Source organism: Episyrphus balteatus, chromosome 1 (assembly GCF_945859705.1).
Source record: "Episyrphus balteatus chromosome 1, idEpiBalt1.1, whole genome shotgun sequence".
Taxonomy (NCBI): domain Eukaryota; kingdom Metazoa; phylum Arthropoda; class Insecta; order Diptera; family Syrphidae; genus Episyrphus; species Episyrphus balteatus.
In genome coordinates this window covers 123,809,953-123,835,986 of record NC_079134.1, presented here as the reverse complement: position 1 = coordinate 123,835,986, position 26,034 = coordinate 123,809,953, and the positions used below count along the sequence as shown (strand labels likewise).

General features: G+C 32.6%; 3 protein-coding genes across 16 annotated transcripts in view; 1 reads left to right on the top strand and 2 right to left on the bottom strand.

Moving 5' to 3' along the window:
• Positions 1–11,465, top strand: part of LOC129907464 (protein lingerer) — a 30,391-nt gene extending 18,926 nt beyond the window's left edge. For 7 of the 14 annotated variants that reach the window (XM_055983706.1, XM_055983708.1, XM_055983714.1 and 4 more), the window contains 7 exons: positions 1,710–1,989; positions 2,505–2,654; positions 2,721–2,846; positions 2,908–3,159; positions 3,228–3,383; positions 5,279–5,311; positions 7,767–11,465. In XM_055983706.1, the coding sequence (XP_055839681.1) occupies positions 1,710–1,989; positions 2,505–2,654; positions 2,721–2,846; positions 2,908–3,159; positions 3,228–3,383; positions 5,279–5,311; positions 7,767–7,865 (1,096 nt within the window). In that variant the 3' untranslated portion in view covers positions 7,866–11,465. The remainder of the gene's footprint in view (positions 1–1,709; positions 1,990–2,504; positions 2,655–2,720; positions 2,847–2,907; positions 3,160–3,227; positions 3,384–5,278; positions 5,312–7,766) is intronic. The other 7 variants (XM_055983715.1, XM_055983707.1, XM_055983712.1 and 4 more) reach the window with 6 other exon arrangements.
• Positions 11,466–14,428: 2,963 nt separating this feature from the next.
• Positions 14,429–15,280, bottom strand: LOC129907463 (vacuolar protein sorting-associated protein 28 homolog). The gene has a single exon (XM_055983701.1). The coding sequence runs from the start codon at positions 15,147–15,149 to the stop codon at positions 14,520–14,522; it is 630 nt and encodes a 209-aa protein (XP_055839676.1). The 5' UTR covers positions 15,150–15,280; the 3' UTR covers positions 14,429–14,519.
• Positions 15,281–16,958: 1,678 nt separating this feature from the next.
• On the bottom strand, positions 16,959–21,080 carry LOC129910609 (uncharacterized protein K02A2.6-like). The gene has a single exon (XM_055988047.1). The coding sequence runs from the start codon at positions 21,078–21,080 to the stop codon at positions 16,959–16,961; it is 4,122 nt and encodes a 1,373-aa protein (XP_055844022.1).
• Between the last annotated feature and the right edge of the window lie 4,954 nt (positions 21,081–26,034).

Below are 26,034 nucleotides of genomic sequence, written 5' to 3'. Positions count from 1 at the left end.
GGAAGTTTACCAATGGTAACTCTTATGTATTATGAATATTTTTATTGCGCACCCTTGTTGAATGAGTTTCAGTCACCGATCGTGTGGCAGATAGGTCATAGGAGGATGTACGTCGCTTGATAAAGAAATAACAACAACAATGCCATGGCACGTCTGTGGTTTACTTATGTATTTCAGGGGCATTTGTACTTTTGTGAAATCGTTTGGTCCTGTACTGACAATTTTTGTTGGACAGAGTATAGTAATGGAGCATTTATAAAATTGAACTTGAAAAGACCAACAGTTACTTATTTCCTATCCGCAAAAACTTTTTATAATAAATCAAAAATCGAAATCTATATAAATGTAAATTTATTTCTATCGAAGTTAAGTCCTAGTTTTCCACAACAAAGTTATATTTTCAATAATTTTTTTTAACTTCACTTAGAAACGTTTTGAAAACAACATTAAGAAAGAAAACAAATTTTAAAACCTGGGTGAATGCATTAAAAAAAAAGTTTCGTGTTCAGAAAAATCGAAGTTTCTAACAAAACTAACCGTACTATGACGGACAAGTCACATTTTTCGTCGCGTCACGTTGTGAGTCCATCTGTACACCCTGTTCAAACGGGTATATCGATTTGCGTCCATCTAAACAGGTGGACAGATTCACCAAATTTTTTATTGAATTTTGAAAGTTTTTGTTTTATTTTATAGCAAACTTCTCGAAACCGGCGTCAACGTTTTTAATTTGCATACGTAATATTCAAAGCAAGGCTCGTAGCCAAGTTTCTTTATTTTTATGAAAATTCAACTTTTACTGTGAAAATGGTTCCAAATGAATCATTCAATGTGTTGCCGATCGATACCTACCTACTTTTTAATTTTTGAGTGTAGGCAATCGTATCAACTCAATTCTATACCATGCCTAAGTGATGGTGTCATCAACGTGTTTAAAGATTTTTGGTCTTCATTCATACGGACAGTCATCATCGCAATCATCATCTTTAAAGTAACTTCCTCGTTGAATAAAAGACAAAATGAACACTTCCTGCAAATGGAGATTATTTGACACAAAATGAAGCATTTTCACACACCAATACACTATCACTAATATGTCAAAAATGTTGATCACCTTTTATCTGTAATGGGTTCATGACGGTTTTTCAAAGTGAACCTGCCGATGGAGCCATCTATTGACTAAAAGCGGTTACCTTAGTTTTGCTTTCATAGACATTGTTTGCAGCAGATGGTTTTAACTTCATAGGATTAATTAAAATGTAATGCTACTTTCATAAGTGTATCGCCAATCCATTTATGTTCTTGAAAAGTTCCTTAGAACACCAAGAAAATGCTTATCTTTTCAAGCAAAGTGCCTTGTTATTTATATAAGATACACTAACTATTTTATTTATGAAAAGTTTTGACTTTATCAGTTTGGGAAAGCTTTAAAGCATAATGGTGTAGCTTGATTTGATATTTTGTCTTGTTATTTAAAAGATTTTTAGTGTTAGATATGCGCTGACCATAGTCTGAAATTTTACTTTTTTTGAGCCTTAAAAAAGGGTGAGTATGAGGTTGCACAGTTGTTTCAATCTCGGCAAACTGTACTATTTATTTTACTGAAGTCATTAGTTATTTAATAATTTATTTTGTAACTTTAATACAATAACTAAAAATTTATATTTATAACTGCAATTGAAATTAATCAATTAAAATTTTATTTATAGCGTTTCAAGTGTAGCAGCAAGCACCGTTGTTAGTAGCACTGTAAGTTCAGTTGTCCCCAGTTCAACAGCGACTACAAACAGTATGAGCTCACCATCGTTAGGTTTGACAAATACAAAAGTAACAAACTCAGCCACCAATGCCAACAAGAACAGTGCTGGAATGGTGCCGCAAAACATCCAAATGGTTAGTCAATATATTCAGACTGGATTGCCCTACTATCAGCAACCAGTATATTCTTACGAGGATTTACAAATGATGCAACAGAGAGTGCCACATGTGGTGAGTTCCTGCTGCTAAAATGCAAATGACAACACACACATTAAAAAAAAAAAACAACACACACATTCACACATAATGCACGTCACTATTTCACTCATTTTTTCGTGTCAAAATTTTTTGCCTAAAACGAAAATTTTAAATAACGAAATCCTAAAAAAAAAAAACTAAAAATTAACCCTCTTTTTCATCAGCAGAAATCATTTAATAACAAACTCCTCTTCTTCTTCGACCTTCATATAAAATGAAATATATGTATAACAAAATTTTCGACATTTTTTTATCTTGTGTCCTGAATCTTGCTTTTGGTCCATTTTATTTATTTTAGTGTTATACTAAAAAAAAAAAAAGAATTCTTCGCTTTAACAACTAAGATCAGGGAAACACGAGTTCACGCTTCGCTTTCGTGTGTCACTGATCTTAATTAATTCGCATTTCCATTTCTCTCTCTTTTTTTCTTCTATTTAATTAATGACCTGTATTAATGTTTGCCCTTTATTTTGCGTTCATTTTATCAGCAGGGGTACTACGATCTGAATTACACGCCAACAAGCTTAGGTGCAGCCGGTGTACGTGACAATTTGGGCTCTGTTGCATATTCAACAATGACTGATGGTCGTTTCGCCAGAACTGACAATAACTCTAGCCCTGTTAGTAATGTAAGTGGTGTAAGTTTTATTTAAATGCAAAATATTAAACAAAAAAAATAATAATAATATCAACCATTTGAATAGGTGTCAAGTACGATGTCGCAACAAGCGGGATCTACTGCTCCATTGCTTAACGTTCCTTATGCATACTTTTATGGAGGCAATATGATGCCCGGCGGTTTCCAATATGGCACACCAGCTATTTATCCGGTAGTTTAAATTTCACATTTAATTAAATGTAAAAAATATTATTTTGTGTTTGAATTTGCAGCAGCAAATTCCAGCTGCTAATACAGCATCCGGTGGTCAATTCCCTAAACCGTCCTACAATACTGGATATGGTTCGGCTAGCTATGATGCTCTTTCACAGGCTACACAGGACTATACCAAGGGAGCGTACCCATCAAGTGTTAATCAACAGACTAAATCACAAAATGTAACAAATCCACCACAAGCCGGAACTGGTTCCGACATTACATCCTCTATGTATGGAAAGGGTCATGTCGCATTAAATAAAGTCAACGTAAGTTTCTAAAAAAAAAACTTCCTTAAATGGGCATCAAACATTTAAATAACAATTTATTGATTTAGTCGTATGAGAAGCAAAATTTCCACTCTGGTACACCACCCCCATTTAATATGCCGAATACACAGACTGCTGGTGGAACTTCGGCTCAACCCTATGGAATGTACCTTCAGCCGATGCCAACTGGTCATCACAATATGATTCATCAACCCATTCATCAGGTGAGTTTGTATCTTTATTTCTTTACATATAAAAGTTATACACAAAAGCAAAATAACTCATTTACCAAACATAAACAGAGCACATAAATATTTGAATTTGTTAGTTGCATGGGTTGTTCTGTGCGAAATTTTATGAAAAAAATGAGCACAATCATTTGGCAGATATGTATATTTATTGCACGTGCAAAGCAATGGTTAATTGTTAGTGAGAGAAATGAGCACGAATCTTAAACAATTACAAAAAGACTGAATATGATAATCTTACTGAATCGTGTTTAATTTTGTGTATGCTTCAGTTTTACGGCCTTTTATTTGCGTTGATTTCGAGTATAGTGATTATTGAAGTTACGGAAATTAGCACGAACGATATCGTTTGGCGATAAACGAATTACGAAATGATAAACCTGTTCATTTACAGACACTGTTGGAAAAGGTCCATCGAAGTTCTTGCCAAACGCTGTTTAAATTAAATTTTGACATCCATTTAGACGCTTCTTATTTTAGATGTTCAAGTGAATTAGATAGCAGAATTTGAAATGTGTTTGGGCATAAGAAAACTTACAAATAGGACACAGAAAATGAAAGTGTAAAAATAACCCGCTGTTTTTCATACAAAATGTTTGAGAATATTAAAAATTCAATTAGAAAGAGCTAAAAATTATAATTTATGCCCAACTTTTTCTAGAACCATACTTCATTGGCAGAAAAATGAAATTAGAACAAAACAAAATAACCCCAACACATACATATTTTAAAATATTTTATAAAAAACAATATAGTAAACATTCTGTTTAGTTTATAATTGTGGTTGAGCACTCAGTTTATAGATAAAAATCCATGTATAAATTAACATTATGTTAACCCCAGCTTTGAAGAAAAAGTGCACTTTAACCCACAATAACTTAAAGATGCTCATTTATTTATTTTTATTATTGATAAAGTTAATCTGAAACGAGTGAAAACCGCGCCGATTGTCCCAACAAATTGTGTCCATAAAAAAAAATGCGATTTTATGACCACGAAAAAGATATATCCGGTTCCCCCCAGATGAGTTTATATTGTGTGTAAGAATCATATAATAAAACGACAAACACTTATTTTGTGGTACAAAATAAGCGGCCCACAAAAACCGAAGGGGCATAAATTATATACCGAACGATAGGAAATTTTATCTAGATGTGCAGAATGTATACTTTGTTTATTTTTTTTTTACCGAAATAGATAAAAACAATAAGTTAAAATTGAGGAAAAAACAAAAACAATTGTGCTGTACCACGCCCTCTCCCTTCTCGAAGTGTAAACTTCTAAAAGCAAAGACGAGAACCTTCGAAGAAATTCTCGAATTTCGAATAAAATTAAGTGTTGCATATTCTTAGTAGTAAATAAAGTGATTTATATAGTGTGCTTATTTGAGCATAAATAAAAGTTACAATTGGCACTCGAATTTTGAGTGCGGGGTCGGCTAGTATGGATTAATGTATAAATTATTTTCTTATTATCAAAATGAAAGTGCTCATGATTATTAAATAAATAATCGGAAAAAGATCCCATATAACATTTTTGAGTTCTTCAATTTTTTCGAAAAAGACTAGCCAATAGGATTTAACTTAGCGGTTTAACAAGACGTTTTTATTGCTAGGAATATGGTTTCTTTTTTTATGTCGACCGATTACCAATATCGTATTTTTTTCAAAACATCTTATCTTCATTTGCATCTTTTTTGCAAAATTATCCACTTATTGCAGAAATTTCTTGTTTTTATGTGCACAAAACAAACTAAAAAAACAGTTCTTCATTTAAATCATCCTCAATCAGTGCTACACAAAATTGATAAATTCTTGCATGATTTATTATTTTTATCATTATTTCTTTGGTTTTTTATGGTTCGTCATTAGATGGACGGCAGAATTCATAACTCATCCCGCCGGGTAAGTTAGTTAACTTTTTGTGTTAATTTTCTTTATTATTTGTTTCCTTAAATTGCTTTTTCTTATTTGTTGACTTGAATTTTTTAACTATTTAAGTTAACTCACATACAATTAACCAAAACAATCCATTTTTAAAACAATCAAAAAACATATAAAAAATGCATGCAAAAAAGGAAATAAAATTTGTTTTGATTTGGTATTTTGTTAATTTAACATTTTCACATACAAACAAAAATTAAGTTAGTATGTGCTTCTTTTAGGATTGGTGTAAATAGATCATATATAGCTTTTTTCACATTTCGAACATTTTTAGAACGCTGACAAAAGAATTCCCCCGTACAATTTTAGCGCACAAATATGAAAAGCATTACTTAATTTCATTAATAGACTCGCATTAGTTTAACTGAAAATCCCTATAAGTAATGGTCTAAACTGAAAATGGTCAAAGCACAACTGTCTGGCCAATTTTAAGTGTATTTATTCGAGTAATAAAAATATTTATGTAGAATAACTTGGCGCGATGGTTAGTGCAATGGTCTATGAACCCAGAGGACTGGTTTTGATTCTCATCCTAAAACACCTAAAAATAAAAAGTTTTTTTTAAGGAGTAGTACCTCTTGCGAGGAATTGACAAAGTTTCCAGGAAATGAATCTCTGCTTAACCGTTCGGACTCAAACGATAAATTGTAGCTCCCTTTCATTCTTTCAAATTAATTAAACAATTCAAAAACTGTTAGTCACAACACTAAGCCTTGCTCCTTCATGGGGTATAGCATATATCGTCGGCACAAAGCCAAAACCGCGAATCTGCATTTTTGGCCATTTTCACTTTAATGCGTCATTTAACTTGTTATCGGTACCTCTATTCACTGCATCGACCCCAATCCTCCATCTGTTGTTTAGAAGCCTAAAATATCAATTTACGTTGCACGCGTTTCCATAAGATTGCATGAGTTTCCAAAACTTTAAAGCCGTTTTTCTCAAAACTACAAATTTGCAGATTCGTGGTTTTGGCGTTGTGCCCACGATATGATATGTCTTTCCACAATATATTTTTAAAATAAAAATATTTGTCAGTCCTATTCTGCTATCCGGTTCACATGAAAGTCTAACAAAAGATGCCCTTGAATACAGTTTTTCCTAAAATATAGTAGTTTTTTAAAGCCAATTTGAAGTGAATTTTCATGTGAACCTAATAATTCTCCCGTGGATCGAATATCAGAATAGGGTTGTATAGTAGGGATATGGATAAGTGTAACTGCATCATGCAAAATTCAATTTAAATGGTTAGAGATCTAGTATATTTTTTATTTTATGGCAAACATTTTTTTAGTCTCCGATTTTCAGGAACAAAAAAAATTTTCAGTGTTTCATAAGTATAACCGCATTGTATTCTTTGATTTCTAAACAACGCGGCCATTGTGATTTTAATTCGAATTCTATAATTTTCGTTGTTCCGAAATCCGTATTCGACCACGTTTTGAGAATTCACAAATGTTTGGCAAAGCGAGCGGATTTAAATTCTGTCAAAGTTTTTCCGTTCTCAATACTGGTAGCATTTTGCTACCGGAAAACAATAAAAAAAACAGTCCAGCTAGATGATGGATAAAAACTAAAAGCACACAGGGAATATACAGCTGGCCTTGAATGAACAGCCGATTTAATTTTCTGACAATCTGCAAAACCTTTCAAAATGAAACATTTGTATGCTTTTACTTAAGGCCTGCATCGAATGTTTTAAAATAAGTTTAATCTAAATAATTTTATTCCAGTGCAATAGGTAGGTTAGGTACAACACAATACAATTCACCGTTTTTTATATAACAAAAGCAAATTGTGAAACATATGGTGGTATTTGTTTCACAGTAGTTTTATGATATGCAATGAATAGTGAACCTGTGAAACGCAATTTCATTAATTCATACATTTGGTGATTTGTGTCGAAAATTAAAACCTAAATCATTTTTTTTAACTGAAGCCCTTGAAATTTAAAATTCATAGTCCAATGAATTTGGTTAATCAACACATTTCTTTAATATTTTCATTGCTAATTTCTCTAAATAAATCTTGTTCATTATTAACTCGTAGACCTTAAAAAAATACTGAAAATGAAATGTTAAGATGAAAATGCTAAGTCACATTTTCAAAAATGTGTTTAAATAGCCAATCAGTGTTGTTTTTTTTTTTTTATTCTAACAAAATGTATGCAACCCTGAACTTTATTTTAGCTCAAAAAGAAAATTGAAAATTTAAGTTGAAACATACATTATTGGAAAAATTTTAAATTCTAAACAAATGTTACTTGGCACCTTCATCCTTCAAGCGCTTGAATTATAATATTATCATTAAGTTTTATTCATCACACAACTAAAATAATAAAAAAAAAAAACTGTATGTACCAAATAATATATTTGACACACTTATACTTACATTTGACAATTAATCTATTCAACAGGATTCAAACAGTACTGGACAACGTCAACAGTCGAGCAACCCAACAAAATCGGCTACCAAACAAGGCTATTCGCCATCCTACTGGGCCGGACAAAACTAAAATTATATCCATCAACGCTAAACTTTTGCCTCGTTCTCCACATAGGCGATACTTACCACATAAACAAAAGAAAGAAAAAAACTCAGAGCCGATAAAATGTTTCCAACATCCATAACATTGCTTTTTTTTAAGTCCAGGATATTAAAATCAACAACAAAACAAAAAAGTTTGCATAGTACATTACAAATCTGATTATAATTTATCTTACTATATTAAAAAAAAAACAACAAAAATACAAATGAAACAAAAAAATATAAAAAATCTACTTTTTAAACAAAACAAAAATTGAAACAGACAGAATTTTTTAGTTATAGTATTGCTGTACTCTATAAATTACAGCAAAGTTATAATTTTTAGAAAAGAAAAATTAAACAAAAAAAAAAAAAAACGTTCTCTTTTTGTACATCAATTTATCGATGTGCGCTCTTGATATAAATGATTAAAAACAAAACAAAAAAGAAATGGAAAAATTTTATTCGATAAATCTCTACATTATAAATATATATATATACATATAAATAATTCTCTATATATACATATATATATATAGAAAATAACCCAGATAAAACCCTCACATTCACACACACACATATACACAGCAAAATTAAAAAACTGGATATTGTTTCTTTTAAATGTTTAACTTTTTAATATATATATATAAATAATTATAAAATAATACATAAATATAATAATAATTATTAATTAAATTAGTACCACGTCTTTTAATGCTAGTATATATGGAATATATAATTATTATATTTAACAATATGTATCTATTACAGAAAAAAAAAACAAAAACAAATAATTCAAACTCTTCTATACACTTAATGCAAGGAGTGATAACATTTGCAACAACCAACAACAAACAATTATAAAATGTAATTTAACAAAAAACAAAAAAAAAGTTAATGTCAATTGGACATGATGCATCATCTATACATACGTTTAAGTAAATGTTTTTTAAAATGGCATTAATTTGTTTTGTATCGTTCGTAGTTAGCACTCGTGAGTAATTTGAGTTTATTTTTTCTGTCAAATTCGGAGTTGTGTGTGCATTTATATAAGAAAATCAATTGTTTTTTTTTTCTTTTTTGTATTTTTATTTTCGCCAACATCACTGACACAGAGCCCCTCGTCATCGAATGAATTTTTCTTCAATCGATTACACGAAACTAGATCGAAAAGTTTATAAACAGTAGTTTTCATTTCGGTTTTCGTATTGCGAAAGATTATGGTTAGGATTAGAAGTCGATATTTGTACTCTTCACATCGGTTATCTTAACGACGCACATATAATTATTGCTATAAATTTGAATCTGTGCCCGAGATTTTTTTGAAAATTTATTAACGATACGAAGTAAAGGAGGAATTGTTTGGTTTTTAAATTAAAACTTGTTTTCATTACTGTGATGGTTTCTGGATAAGATTGGACAAATTGTGGCTACAAAAATCTGTTTCATCACTACAAAAAGTATTTAACAGTCATAGCTTGGCAAACCTATGTAAAAGATAATTTGTTCTGCCATTTGAATGGGAAATTTGCTTTGCACGATTATAAAACGTTACAAATATCGATATTGCCGACGCAATATGGGGAAAGCGGGTATGGAGTGATGACGTGACTAAAAATAATTATAGATCCTATTAGGAATTATCATAGAGATTGTTTCCCTGGGAATATTTTATTCCTTCTGTTCTGTTATCGTGAGAGGACATTTGAAGAATTATTTTAATTCAATGTAACCCCCATTAATTCTCGATTGACATTATATTAGCTAATAGAATAATGTTTAAACGCTTAATCGTAATCGGATCCTCGAGATGAATTTATTGTAAATTTGTTTTCTGTCGGACTTTATAATGCGATTGTATATGTGAATCTCTTGGAATTAGTTTCTTGGACGATGTTCCCAATACAAATAAATTGCGAGGGAAATTCATTTACGCTCCCATGATTTAAAGGAGACAAATTTTCATTTACGATGACCCGTATAGTAGAAAAGGCACTCATTTACAAACAAATGAAAACAATCGCATTCATACTTTTGTCTCTTTTGTTATTCCTCCCAGCCCAGTTTTGAAGTATTTTTTGATGAATTCCGGGCATGTCAAATAAATAAAACAAATTGGCGTCTGACTGAATACGATAAAAATAAAAACACCTACACTAGTTTTCTTAATGTGAAGAATAAAAAAATTACTTATGCCTGTGTGATTAACCTCACTCTGAAATGTTTTAGTTTATTACAGCTTTTAACTCGAAATTTTAAACTGTAACAAACTGAAATAAACTACGCTTAAAAGAAACAAAGTTGTTGTATCATTTTTACTTGTACAAGAAATATTTTTTTTTTATTTTTATTTCAAATTTATGTAATTAAAATAAAACGGTTCTCTAAGAAATCCCTTTGTTTTGTAAAATTACATTTAAAAATTTGATTTAAAAATAGAAATGTTAAACTATTTCCCTACAAAGTGAGTTTCAAACTAACAACAGCACCTTATTCCTATTTTAATTCTTTTTTTTTTTAATAATAATTATAATTCGCTGCAATAGAGATGGACAGTTAATAATTTTATATTTCTTTTTTGTTACCTTCTATGTATAATATACATATAATATATTTGCTTTAATTTTAAATACTGTTTTCTAGTAGATAATAAAATCAGTAATATAAACCAATTCAGAGCTAATTTGTGTGAAAAATAAAAAATTAAAACAAAAATAGATATAGACATTATGTATGTACATATATCTATTTCCTTTATCCAAAAATAGAAAATAAATAGATAAACCTAAATGTGCGTGAATTTTTAAATGTTGCAAAAGAGATCACACTAAATTAAATAACCCCTCACACACACAACTCTCTTCTAACACACCCATACACACAAATATCCATGTTGAATAGATGTCTTCTTGAATTGCTTATTCAATTTTTTGTACAAGATTATAGGCTCATTTTTAAGAAACAGAAAAAAAATATAATATTTATAAAAGAACTTCTTTTATTTTTCGTTTCATAGTATCTCATTTTTGTGTTTTTTTAAATTTTCGTAACTAAATACTAAACAAAAAAATATATATATATATAAAATTATTTATGATAGAAGAACCTTTTTATTATAACAGAAACAAAAAAAAAATAAATATATATTTATGTATTTAATTTAAACAAAAAAAATAAATAGATAAAAACACTAATTTCTTTTTTTATATATTCACAACTTTAAATGTATTTTGAAAAAAGAAATATATATATAAAAATATTTTAGCTTTATCATAAACAATTCATTTTTTTTACATAAAAAAAAAAAAAAAAAAACAAAGAAATTTTATAAACAGAAAAAAAATTTAATGTATAATCAGAAAAATAACAACTCTTCGTAGAATGAGAGTTGCTTAGTCTAAAATAAAATGTTTATATAGAGAAAACCGTAATTTGATTTAAAATTTTGAAGAAATGTTAAGAGGGCGAGTGTAGTTTGTACTTTTTAAATGCATACAATTTTACTTTAAATATATTTTTTTTTATGTTTATTCGAATTAATTTAAATATGTGAATTAAATAGAGAAGAGACCCCAAATAAAAAAAAAAACAGTAATAAGAGAGAGCTAATTTTCAAAGACATTACACAACACAACCAGAAGAAGAGTTAAAAAAAAGAACAAACAAAAAAAAAATACGAAGAGTATATTTATGATGGATGCAGAAACAAAAAATAAAAACGATTAATGGCATAAAACGAAATAAGGTTTTGTTTTTTTAATTAATTTTATAAAGATCGTTTGTTTTTTTTTTTTTTAAGTACAATTTTTCAGGAAGTTTTTATTCGCGCTGAAGGGCTTTATTTTACCCGGTTTAGTTGGAGAGTTGCACTTAAAAAAACAATTGCTTTTAGAAATACATAACATTTGGATTAGAACGAAAGCGAATCACTCTTTTTAATAGAAATATACAAATTCGCCATCAAAAGCCGTGCAGTAACAACCCATGGATCCGTAAAACGTAAGTTAGAAATTATACGTTGTTATATGGGGCTGTCCAGGCACCTGCCTGCTGAGTTTTTTTGATACGAGAAGTGAAGTCAATCGTCTGCAAATCTGAATGTTTCTGCAAATCTGCAAAGTTTCCTTGAAAGCATAGAGAAGGTACAACTAGAGTCCCGTCCGACTACGTGGGTTTTCTATTTACCCTGTCTACAAGCTTTTTTTTTATAAAAAATGGTTTTATATTGAATTTATCAAGAAGTGCAACTAGGGAGCGTAGGTTGAGGTCATAAACGCATAATTGCCTTTGCATCACAATATTTTGTCTATGATACGGAGACAAATATTACGTACAACTACGATACAAGCAATGACCAATGATGCTGCGAAAGCGAATGTGAAATGTTATTCATAGTGTTATGAAAACAAATGTAACGAATTAGATGAAGCTTTCGTTTTCGTATTATGTTTGATCTGGCAACAAGAAGAGGAACGTTGTGGAATAAATGAAAAAATAGAATGTAATGTGGTCAAACATTAATATATAAGCCAAACAGAAGATAGGATTGGTTGAAAGTTTTCTAAGAACCAAAAGAGTGCATCGAAATAGGGTGTTTTTTTTTTTAAAGAGAAATAACGTTGTACAAGAAGTACCAAAAAAAACTGTTAAGTCATGGAAGATTTCAAAATGAGTAAAAGGGTGTCTTTTTTTCTATTAAACTGAATTTTTGATTGGATTTGAAGGAAGATACATTTATGTAGCTATTAGTGTTGAGAGTTTTCTAAAAATAATTGGTTCCCAGGATACTAACAGATATGACCATTAACATCCAATATAAATTCAGTTTAATAAAAAAAAAACACCCTTTTTGCCCATGATATTCTTATAGTTTTGTTTCGGGTGCTTTCATAAATGCATGGTTGCGCAAATCTGACGAATGCAAAGCTTTCATTAATGCAAATGAAAAATGTCAGGTGTTCATAAATGTAAAACGCAAATATTTGCAGCGCAAATGTGCAAATGAAAAAATTCGCATGCGCAATGAATTTTAACTTGAAGAAAGAAGGAACATGACGTAAAAAATGATAAAGCTTTCCTTTATTTCTCAATTCTGTCAAAATTTTGATTGGAAATTCAAAATTCAAGTAAAAATAACAAAAATAGCCGCGAATTTCTTGGATATAATAAATTTGTAAAAAGAAATGTAAAAAAAACGTTTTTTTTCTTAAAGGATGGAATTGGTTTATTTTGGAGAAGAGGCTGAATTAAAACTTCAAACTTTTGACAAATGACGCAAATCAGAAAAAGTGTTCATAAATTCAAAGTAAAATATATGCGCAAATAGTTTTTCTGACATTAGTCTGATCGCAAATGACCGCATGTAAACAAAGCAACCATGCAATTATGAAAGCACCCTTCATTCTTGATGACAAGGATATGACCATAGAAATATTTTAGCCATTTTTTTTTTAATTTAACCCTTATTTTAACAGGGTGTTTCGGTACTTGCTGCCCAACGTTCTTGCTTCTTTAAAAAAAAAAAAAAAAACACCTTTTAACCCAAAATATATCGGTTCACTCAAGATACAAATAAGCTTCTTTTGGTTTTTTATTGATCTTTCAAGAAGAATTAGTTTAAAAGATATACATTTACAAAGCTCAACCTAAAACAGCATTATTGATCGTTTTTATGACGATGGTGGCCAAACCCCAATTTCTACATATAAAAATGCTGTGTATAATTTTGTCCGGGTCAGGCCCCTTTTGTGTCTAAATTCTCTGGCCTTATATGTTCCTAGAAATATTTTTAGAGAAGAAAAAGAAATAAAACTAGAGGGATGATTGGACGTATACTTTCCTTTAAGATAAGAAAACTGGTACATTACCAACGTGAAGGCCAAAATATTGTACGTTTTACCCGTCAAATACCTATCTATAAGGCAATTCATAGGCAGGAGATACACTTGGGCAAATGCGTGCTTTAATTACTAGATTGAAAGTTGGCGGCAGATTCTTTTATAAAAAGACCATTCGAAATTTTTATTAAATAAAAATATTACATTTATTATATATGTATATTATATTACTTAAGAAAAAAACGAAGCTACACCACAATCTGCTATAGAGGCCAGGGACCCACTAAAAAATAATATTTGATTTGAATTTGTTTTTGTATTTCAGTTTCAGATGTTTCAATTTGTGGAACAGCATCATTTTTGCTATTTATTGATCAAAGCAATTGCCATTGAGAAATTTCAATTTTTTTGAGGCAAAACCTTTGGCCAATTTTTCTCGTCACTATAGATGTGCAAAGATACAGGCCTTTTGCCAAGGACCTGGATATTTAAGTAACATGGGACCAAGCCAGTCTCTATGTATAAGAATAGATGCTAAATCCAGTTGGGGATATAATTTGTACAAACTATCTATATTAGTTTCTTATTTCGTTTATCTCGGTGCGTGCATATCATATTTGCTTAACCCTGATATTTGGGAAATTCTACTACGTATAGTTCCGTTAAAAAAAAAAAAAACAGCTAGGTATTATGCCTTAAACAAATAAAATACAAATTTAACGAAATTGACGCAAATTTAAAAATGAAATCTTTATTGTAAATATATTTATAATTATTATATTAAAACATCGCTACGAAAAAAGTGCTTATTGATTATGTAAAAGTTTAGTGAAATCTGTGTATGCAGATTCCAAATCAAAGAGAAACTGTCGAACTTGTCCATCGGTAAGTTCGTCAGATGCCTGCATTTCATTTAAGGTGGCTAGCCATCCTTCGACCTTAGCTTTTGCCTCTAAATCGGCTGGAATAATAGACAAGCGATTCATGGTATCAACCAAATCCTTCAATTCGAAATGCAATTCATCCATTGTTTTGATCTTCAATCGAAGTTTATCCATGATGGTAATAAACAGTGATACAATATCGGCAATACACTTGCTGGTATTGCCTTTGTCATCTTTGATTGTTATTGGACGATCTTCTTTGATGCGTTCTAAAGCAGCCGGACAATCAAGTCTGAATTTTTTAACAAATGTATCGACTGTAGGGAAATCATCTCCTTGAACTTGTTTAAATGCAACTTTGTATTGCACCAAGAACTTGGAACACGCAGCTGTGTATTCTTGGGGTGTGATACAGTCTCGGATGTAAGCTTTTTCTAGATTTTGTAAAGTATTTATGATGGCATAGAGATCAGCCATGTTATCATATTTCTCACGTTCACGTGCATTGCGGAATATTTTAACTTCTTCATAGAGTTCGGGATTTTCTTGCATTTTTAGGCAAATACAATTTAAACGATGTATTTTTTTGTGAAACAAATTATTTAATTTTCTTTATTTTATTTTTTAAAGAAAAAGATGACGCATTTTCTGACAGCTTTTGTTTTTGTGTGTTAAATGTCAAATGATCAGCTGGTTTGGAAATGTAGTAGAATATTTGAGTGCATTCAAAGCTGCAAGAAAATCATTTTACTAGATGAGTGCGTTCGGATTTTTATTCTTAAGGCATGGGTCACACTTAACTGATTTTCAGTTCACCGTACATCTCTACACGAAAAAAACTTCTTTGTCTATTCTCATCCACAACCAAAGGTGTTTTTTTTTTCTAAAGCCTGGTACGCTGCTCGCGCTAAATTTTAGCTCCCATACAAATTATCGAAAATTTTTAGCCGAGATAAAATGGATCCCATACAAGTTATCGATAACTTGTATGGGAATTTTATCTCAGCTAAATTTTAGCGCGAGCAGCGTACCAGGCTTAAGCCTAGTACGCAGATGAAGCGAAACGAAATTTTCCAAACAAAATTTCGTTAACGAAATCTTGAACGAAATTTAATTTGTTTTGTTTTTGCTTTAAAACTTATTTTCTGAGGTTTTTTCTTGAATTTTTTATATGTACTTCTATTATTTTTTCTTTGCTATAATAGCCCCGTTCCATTGGAGGTGGTAGTTTACTCATGAGCAGATCTAGTACTAGAATTAACACATGATCTTCTACTCGAGGAGATAGGAATGTGTAGTTGTTGTACTAGATTTCTACTCACGAGTAAACTACCACCTCCAATGGAACAGGGCTAATACCCCATGCTATTCTTTCGTTAACATGTTCGCTGTTGACTTTAGAGATTTCAAAAATTTTTCGTTTCGTTTCAGCTGCGTACTAGGCTTAGGCCTGGTATGCGACTCACGCTAAATTTTAGCTCCCATACAAATTATCGAAAATTTTTAGCCGAGCTAAAATGGATACCATAAGCCTAATAGCCTGTTTTCACTACACCCCAAATGAGGTAATTTAGCAAATTAGCAAAAAAGTGTTTTCACTACAAATTATCTCATTTGGACTGACAAGAAGTGTCAACACTAAAATTTGAATTTGACGTGTCAGGCATATGTTGACGATTGACACATTTAAATGTTTAATTATTCAAAGAATTAATAAAATGGAATAATCCAAAGAATTTCTGGATAAAGGTTTGTACTTTCTCTAATAACTATATAAAATATGTTTATCATTTATATGCATATAAACTTCCAGCCTTTTCTTCTTCATTATTCTGACTTTCTGAGAAATCATTACCTACCCAACATTTGGTAATTGTGGCATTATACCGTTTACCCAACCTCGGACATGATTATGGAGCAGGTTGCTGCAGATCCTCTTGCAAAGGTGTTCGCTTTGTTCACAGCAGTGACCAGCAAAAATGTTGGTCGTTCTTTGATGAACCTTCGTCTTCCTTGAAAATGTAGATGTAATCATCCACACGCCGTTGCTTCCCCGGTCTGATGGCACTGTAGCGTTGTTGTTGATTACTTTTGTTAGTTAAAGAGGATGCCGAAATTGCCGCTCAAATAAAACACGTCTGTTCAGTAATAAATATTTAATTCAACTCCCCTTGGTATACCAAAGATGTATACCAATCAGAATGTTTAGTCTTTGCTCAATTGGTATAATGTAAAGTAATGCCAAATACATTAAACATTACATTTCTCTCTTGCTTAATATTGAAAATAAAATGAATGTTAACATGAATTTGTTTTCTTAAAAATAAAATGAATGTTAACATGAATTTGTTTTCTTAAAAATTATTCTAATATGTAGTCATCAAAACGCAGTGGTCTCTTCGATCTAGTACTGCGCTTGTGTTCGTATCTTAATTGTGGTGAATTTGGTGGAGTGGTGAAAACTTCAACTTCCTCAGTTACATCTCTGTTGTTTTCATCTATAGCAATGTCAAAATCAGCTGGTGTTGGAAACTGTTGATAATTTTCAGAATTTTCATTTGAATTTGAATCAATTTGATTTTGCTCTTTATAGTTGATGTAATTTTTGCGTGCAGGTCTTCTTGTTGTTATTTGTTGGATGTTGGGCTTGACGAAATTCTTGAAGAACGAAGAGTTTCTTACAATTGTATTGGTCTCTCCTTCTCTTCTGGCCCAAATTTGCGAACCAATGATTTTGGTTATTTTCATCGGCTCAGGATCATACGGTGGAGTAAGTTTATTAATTTTTCTTTGCTTGCAAATTACCTGGTCGCCGACTTTGAATGCTGCTCGTTTGGTGTGTCTTCGTTTATCTGCGTATTGTTTATTTTTGAGTTTGTTGTTTTGTTCTTTGTTGACCAGTTTTGTTGTCTTCTCTTTCAGTGTTGGCAGAAAGTTATTCATCTTCCTGTTGAACATCAATTCGAACGGAGATACTTCAGTTGTTGCTTGCGGAGTTGAGCGATAGTCCATCAAAAACATGTCCAGTTGTGATAAACAATTATGGTGTTCTAGCTCGGATGAAATGAGAGACTTTTTGATTGTCTTCACCATGCGTTCCGCTGCTCCATTTGCTTCTGGCCAATACGGGGTTGTTTTGTGATGTTTAATGTTCTGGGAATCCATGAATTCTTTAAACTCGTGGCTGCTGAATGGTGGTCCATTGTCGGATTTCAAATTCAATGGAGTACCGAATGCAGAAAATATTTTCGTTAATACTTTCTTCACATCAATGAATTTTGTTGAGTGTATCTGTTCGACGAATGGATACTTCGAATACTCATCGACCAAAATGAGTAAGTACTTCCCGTTCGGAAGCGGACCAGCAAAATCCATCGACACTTTCTCAAATGGTGTTGACGCTAGTTCGACAATTGAAAGTGGTTCACGATGGTTTTGATTATTAACCACTTGGCAAATGTGACACTGTGACACGGTTTCTTCTACTTTCTTGTCGAGATCAGGAAACCAAATTTTGGTTCTGAGCAATTGTTTTGTTTTAACTATTCCCATGTGGGATTTATGTGCTAAAGCGATGGCACGTTGAACTAGCTTGTGGGGCAAAAGTATTTGTGAACCTTTAAGTACACATCCTTCTGCTATGGATAGTTCTTGCCGTACACCTTTATACCTGGATATTTGGTTGCTGTTCCATTGGGTGTTGCTGTTGGATGTAATTGCTTTGATGAGAAGTTGTAGAATTGGATCTTGTTGTGTTTCTTCTTGTATTGTTTGCAGGGAGATCGCTTTCGGTAGTGAATTATTGATGATGAAGTTTACGTACTGTTCTATTATGTTGTTTTTGTTGTAACTGTTGTTGCTGTTGTTGTTTGGATGTCGGGAGAAATAGTCTGCAGGATTTGAATTACCTTGTTGATGTTGAATGTTGAAACTAAACTCTTGTGTCTTGAGCAATAGTCGCTCAATTCTGCTTGTTGGCTTGGACAAAGGATTCTTAAAAATACTTATTAACGGCATGTGATCTGTATGGAGCGTGAACTTAGTCCCATACAAATAGATCTTGAAATGTTCCATTGCCCATGTTGCTGCTAACATTTCTTTCTCTATTTGGCTGTATCTTTTCTCGACCGCAGTAAGTGCATGGCTTGCATATGCCACGATCTCATATCTTTTGTTGTGGTGTTGCGACAAGATACCAGAAAGACCTTCAGGACCGGCATCGACATGTAGATGTGTTGGCTTGTTCATGTCATAGTAGGCAAGTTTTGATGCATCTCCCATTAGCTTCTTTAGGAAAATTAATGCTTCCTCGTGCTTCTTCTTCCAAACGAACTCGGTGTTTTTTTGAATGAGTTCTCGCAATGGTTGGGTGTGTGTTGCTAGTTCTGGAAGAAAAGGTAAAGCAAAATTTAACATACCAAGGATGCTGCGGACTTCTGAGACGTTGTTGGGTGTTTTGAGTTGTTCAAAAACTGCTACTTTCTCGGGGTCTGGTTGGATGCCGTCCTTTGAGAAAACAAAACCGAAAAACTTCAGCTGGGGTTGGCTGAATACACACTTTTTCTCGTTGACTGTTAGGTTGTTTGCACGAAGTCGTTGTAATACCTCTTCAAGTGCTTGATCATGTTCAGTTTGCGTTTTCCCAAAAATGAATATGTCATCACTCACATTCAGGACGTTTTTGATGTTGTTGAGCGTCTGTCGGATGATGTCTTGGAACTCTTCGGCTGCTGTGTTGACACCGAAGTTGAGTCTTTTGTACCTGTAGACTCCACAGTGTGTGCTGAAAGTCGTGATGAAACGCGATTCTTCATCCAATTCGATTTGATGATAGCCTTCGTTGAGGTCGATTTTGCTGTAGACTGTTGTGCCATTTAAAGATGTTATTATGTCTTGCAGAGTTGGTGTTATTTTTCTGACACGTTGAATGGCTTTGTTGGCTGCTCGCATATCAATGCACATCCGAATAGCTGTTGGGTTGTGGGGTTTTGGTACAATCACCACTGGTGATACCCACGGTGTTGGACCTGTTGCTTTTTCAATGATGTCTGCTTTGAGTAGGCGGTTGATTTCGTCTTCAACTGATGATCTTAAATGGAATGGAATTCGACGGAAACGTTGTGCGACTGGTGGTACTTCTTTGTCGATGAAAAGATGTACTTTGTGTTTGTTGTGTTTCCCGATTCCTCTGAAGACTTCAGGGTACTTCTGTTTGATGTCGAGACTGATGTTGTTTGATAATTGTTGGACTATGTGGATTATGTTGAGTTGTTTTGATGCGTTGTAACTGAGAATGGATATTGCTTGGCTATCTATTACGTAGATTGTCTCGGCTATGGAATGTTGTTTAAAAGTAAGACTGGCTGTGAATTTTCCAATTATCGGCAATGAAGTTGTGGAATTATATGGAATTATTTTTCCTGTGTGTTTTGTTAATGTTGGTCTGTTCGTTAGTTTGTTGAAAGTACTGTTGCTTATGATTGTTGCGGTTGACCCTGTGTCAATTGTGAAGTTCGTTGGTGTTTTGTTGATGGAAACTGTTATAGTTGGCAAATTGTTGTTAGTAGCATCATTTATTGTAAATACGGAGTCTTGTGTTTCATCATTTTCTGTTTGTTGTAAATTGTTTATTTTGAAATTGTTGGAGGACTTCGGTTTCATACACACTTTAGCAAAGTGTCCTTTCTTCTTGCAAAAATTGCAGAGAATATTTCTTGCTGGACATTGTTGAAGCCCACCAGAATGCCAATTGTTTCCACAGTTCTTACAGTTTGGATTGTTGTTGGAGTGTTTTTGTGTTTGCGCGCTTTTTTTGTTTGGGTTTGTGTTGGTGTTGGTGCGCTTTGTATTATAGTGTTGTTTCGCTCTCGCAACATGATTGCATTGTTCTGTTGTATGTTGCTGTTGCGCTTCTATTTTGATTGCGTGTTCCTCAGACATCTCAATCGTTTTTGCTTCTTCTAACAACTTTTGAAGTGTTGGCTTTGTTTGGAAGGCAAAATCTCTCAATCTATGCGATGTTGTTGTGCATATGATTTGAGACTTGATTTCTTTGTCTCTGTCTGAAAATTCGCAATTGGAACTCAATTTCAAAAGCCGTGCATAGAACTGTCCAACTGTTTCATTGGGAATCTGTTTTGCCTGCCGAAAGGAAAATATTTCGAATTCGATGTTTGTTTTGGGCGAGAAATAATTCGATAGCTTTTGTTTCGCTATTTCGAAGCAGTCCATCTCGACTCTTGTTCTCGCGCCTTTTTCGTCGACGCGTTCCTTTGTTGTTGTAGTCAGCTTTGGCAAATTGTGAAAGATCTCAAAAACGTCTTCACCGGCATAATGTAACAATAATGCCTTCTGTCTTTCGACATTGTTGATATCGCTCGCTATTAAAAAATTTTCAAAGCGAGCAATCCATTTCTTCCAACGATCACCAGCGTTGGTTGGATCGTCGTTCAGGTTGAAAAATGGAATTCTTCCACCCTCCATGTTTTTTTTGTTTGTTTGTTTTTCACTTTGATAAAACTCAATTTATTTCTTATAAATTGTACCTTTTATACTCGTCGCCAAATGTAGCGTTGTTGTTGATTACTTTTGTTAGTTAAAGAGGATGCCGAAATTGCCGCTCAAATAAAACACGTCTGTTCAGTAATAAATATTTAATTCAACTCCCCTTGGTATACCAAAGATGTATACCAATCAGAATGTTTAGTCTTTGCTCAATTGGTATAATGTAAAGTAATGCCAAATACATTAAACATTACAGGCACCAACTTATGTCATAAACTGCTCGTGTGTGTTCCCCAGAAATGGTGAACACGGTTTCGTTGTCAGGTGTATGGACGTCCTTCGTTGGCAGGCAGGTATGCCAGCCAGATCTGGATGGTTTTGTCATCGGAGTAGGAAGTCAGTCGTATACCGAGAGATATAGAAAAGAGTGTTATTCGTAGCCTTCAAACAAAAGTTGAGCATTTCTTGTTTCATCCTGTAAATTAATATATAAAAAGGATAAATATTAGGTATATTGAGAGAGAAAATTTGCATTTATATTCTTACATCAATTTTTGCTTATAGCCTGTTTTCACTACAGCCCAAATGAGGTAATTTAGCAAATTTCCAAAAAAGTGTTTTCACTACAAATTATCTCATTTGGACTGACAAGTGTCAACACTGAAGTATGAGTTTTGTTGACAGGCCTGTCATTCATATGAAAAAAAAAAATATTTAAATAAAACGGAAATCAAAATGCCAGCATAAAAATTGTAAGTTAAATAATGATCTATTAAAAATAATTGCAATACAAACAAATTGTTTTTCAGAATAAAAACAAATACGACTCCTTGGAAGTAAAATAAAAAAAGAAAACTAAAAAAAAGACTCCAGCCCAAAAACCACCACCGAAGAAACTAATCGTAGTCAGTGGGACACACATCATCGCTATTCATGAAGTTAAAACTCGCATCAGGTAATGAAGACGAAGCTACATATAATCTATTATGCCATGCTCACCAACCAGACGACAGTACAAACAGAAGTGGGTAATGCTGTATTCGAACATTCACTGACCCAACTCAAGGATAATCTACAAACAATCACAAAGAAGCGAAAGAAACACAAGAAAAGCATACAGCAGATCTAGGTATATCACTTTTATGAGGCGACGTTCGACGACGGCGATGACCAAGGGAAGAACGCAGCAGCAAGACATGTCCTCAAAATAATCTTTTTAAAATAATCGAGGCCCAACGAAATGTAGTATAATTTTTGACAAAATAAAATTGAAACTAATAAAAAATTAATTAAAAGAAAAGATTTTATTTTATTTTTACACGATTCTTGGTGTAGTCAGTATCCAAACAGAGCAATGGTTTCTCCTGGTTTCATATGTTGATCTAACACGCATAGAAAACCCTTGAACTGCTTGGAGCTTCGTTGATTTGTACATTGTTTTGCACGCCAAGTGCTTCAATGCTTTTGAAATAATATACTCGGTACATATGATAAATGGGAATGAATCTTCATCACTTTCAGTGGTTTGTCGTGGTGCAGTACTTGCAGCTGAGGACTGTTGTCGGCAAACAATTTTTTCAGTTTTTCGTAATGAAATATTTCTGTTTTAATTTCGCGAAAAACAAATATACACGTTTTACATCCTTGGGATGATATTGGATAGTCTCGACTCCTAGTTAATTGCTCGGTCACGTCCAGCTTTTTTAACAAAGATCTATTAAAAAAAAAAACAAAGTCAATTCTATTCAATCATCAAATTTCTATTATTCAAAAACTTACCTCTAACATTTAATTGCTTCATAGAATGAAATAGAGGTAGAAACTAATGATGGAAATCAAAGTATTATGCTTTATAATATTTTTTTATTTATTTATTGTTTACCGACGCGAAATACACAAATTTAAATTTAATTTTACCGCTATGATTTTTTTTTTTAGATTGACGTTTCGTAAAATGCCACAATTGTGGCCTATTCACAATGAAGTTTTATGTGCGTTCAGGCGATTTGACTTAATTTCCTAGCTAATAGCCTGTTTTCACTACAGCCCAAATGAGGTAATTTAGCAAATTTCCAAAAAAGTGTTTTCACTACAAATCATCTCATTTGGACTGACAAGTGTCAACACTGAAGTATGAGTTTTGTTGACAGGCCTGTCATTCATATGAAAAAAAAAAATATTAAAATAAAACGGAAATCAAAATGCCAGCAAAAAATGGTAAGTTAAATAATTATCTATTAAAAATAATTGCAATACAAACAAATTGTTTTTCAGAATAAAAACAAATACGACTCCTTGGAAGTAATATAAAAAAAGAAAACTAAAAAATAGACTCCAGCCCAAAAACCACCACTGAAGAAACTAATTGTAGTCAGTGGGACACACATCATCGCTATTCCTGAAGTTGAAACTCGCATCAGGTAATGAAGACGAAGCTACATATAATCTATATGCCATGCTCACCAACCAGACGACAGTGCAAACAGAAGTGGGTAATGCTGTATTCGAACATGCACTGACCCAACTCAAGGATAATCTACAAACAATCACAAAGAAGCGAAAGAAACACAAGAAAAGCATACAGCAGATCTAGGTATATCACTTTTATGAGGCGACGTTCGACGACGGCGATGACCAAGGGGAGAACGCAGCAGCAAGACATGTCCTCAAAATAATCTTTTTAAAATAATCGAGGCCCAACGAAATGTAGTATAATTTTTGACAAAATAAAATTGATTGAAACTAATAAAAAATTAATTAAAAGAAAAGATTTTATTTTATTTTTACACGATTCTTAGTGTAGTCAGTATCCAAACAGAGCAATGGTTTCTCCTGGTTTCATATATTGATCTAACACGCATAGAAAACCCTTGAACTGCTTGGAGCTTCGTTGATTTGTACATTGTTTTGCACGCCAAGTTCTTCAATGCTTTTGAAATAATATACTCGGTTCATATGACAAATGGGACTGAATCTTCATCACTTTCAGTGGTTTGTCGTGGCGCAGTACTTGCAGCTGAGGACTGTTGTCGGCAAACAATTTTTTTCAGTTTTTCGTAATGAAATATTTCTGTTTTAATTTCGCGAAAAACAAATATACACGTTTTACATCCTTGGGATGATATTGGATAGTCTCGACTCCTAGTTAATTGCTCGGTCACGTCCAGCTTTTTTAACAAAGATCTATTAAAAAAAAAAACAAAGTCAATTCTATTCAATCATCAAATTTCTATTATTCAAAAACTTACCTCTAACATTTAATTGCTTCATAGAATGAAATAGAGGTAGAAACTAATTATGGAAATCAAAGTATTATGCTTTATAATATTTTTTTATTTATTTATTATTTACCGACGCGAAATACACAAATTTAAATTTAATTTTACCGCTATGATTTTTTTTTAGATTGACGTTTCGTAAAATGCCACAATTGTGGCCTATTCACAATGAAGTTTTATGTGCGTTCAGGCGATTTGACTTAATTTCCTAGCTAATAGCCTGTTTTCACTACACCCCAAATGAGGTAATTTAGCAAATTAGCAAAAAAGTGTTTTCACTACAAATTATCTCATTTGGACTGACAAGAAGTGTCAACACTCAAATTTGAATTTGACGTGTCAGGCATATGTTGACGATTGACACATTTAAATGTTTAATTAATCAAAGAATTAATAAAATGGAATAATCCAAAGAGGTTCTGGAATCTGGATAAAGGTTTGTACTTTCTCTAATAACTATATAAAATATGTTTATCATTTATATGCATATAAACTTCCAGCCTTTTCTTCTTCATTATTCTGACTTTCTGAGCATTTACAATCTTGCTGTCGAAGGGAAAGAGAAATCATTGTGGCATTATACCGTTTACCCAACCTCGGACATGATTATGGAGCATGTTGATGCAGATCCTCTTGCAAAGGTGAGTTTGGAATGGAAAATATGTAAGACTCAGTCTAATCTTTGTCTTACTATTCAGCTCGTGACAGCATTAACCAACATCAAACCAGTGCCCATGTTCTGTAACTTTTATCACTGGCGATAAAATATTTTAATGACCTTAAAATCCATTAAACCTCATCAAAATAAAAGAAATTTTGTTCCAGATCATAATTTCTTAATTCATAAATTCTGAATTTGAAATAAATTTTGCTTTATTTATTGAAGAAAGTGGATTTTAGAGACGTTGAAAAACGTTTATCGCCAGTGATAAAGTTACAGAACAGGGGCCCAGAAAACAAAATGATGCCGTCCCGCTGCTCCAAAACTTTGGCAAAGATCATCAATGCCAGTCAGGACAGACTTTCCTTGGTTATTGGGCTCGATTCCCGCAAGACCAGAAAACACTTTTAAACTTTGAATGCTCCTCTTTTAATGAATAAAAACAAAAACAATTTTTTCGTATTTTTTTTTTACGTATAATTAACTTTTTCTCTTTTGGACAAAAAACTATTCAACTAAGTTCCAAATCTTAATGTTTCTATCGACACTACACGACAGCAATTGGCCAGCTACTGAAGGATTCCATTTCACACAGTTGACGTCTTGCAGATACGCTTTGTTCACAGCAGTGACCAGCAAAAATGTTGGTCGTTCTTTGATGAACCTTCGTCTTCCTTGAAAATGTAGATGTAATCATCCACACGCCGTTGCTTCCCCGGTCTGATGGCACCAACTTATGTCATAAACCGCTCGTGTGTGTTCCCCAGAAATGGTGCACACGGTTTCGTTGTCAGGTGTATGGACGTCCTTCGTTGCCAGGCAGGTATGCCAGCCAGATCTGGATGGTTTTGTCATCGGAGTAGGAAGCCAGTCGTATACCGAGAGTTATAGAAAAGAGTGTTATTCGTAGCCTTCAAACAAAAGTTGAGCATTTCTTGTTTCATCCTGTAAATTAATATATAAAAAGGATAAATATTAGGTATATTGAGAGAGA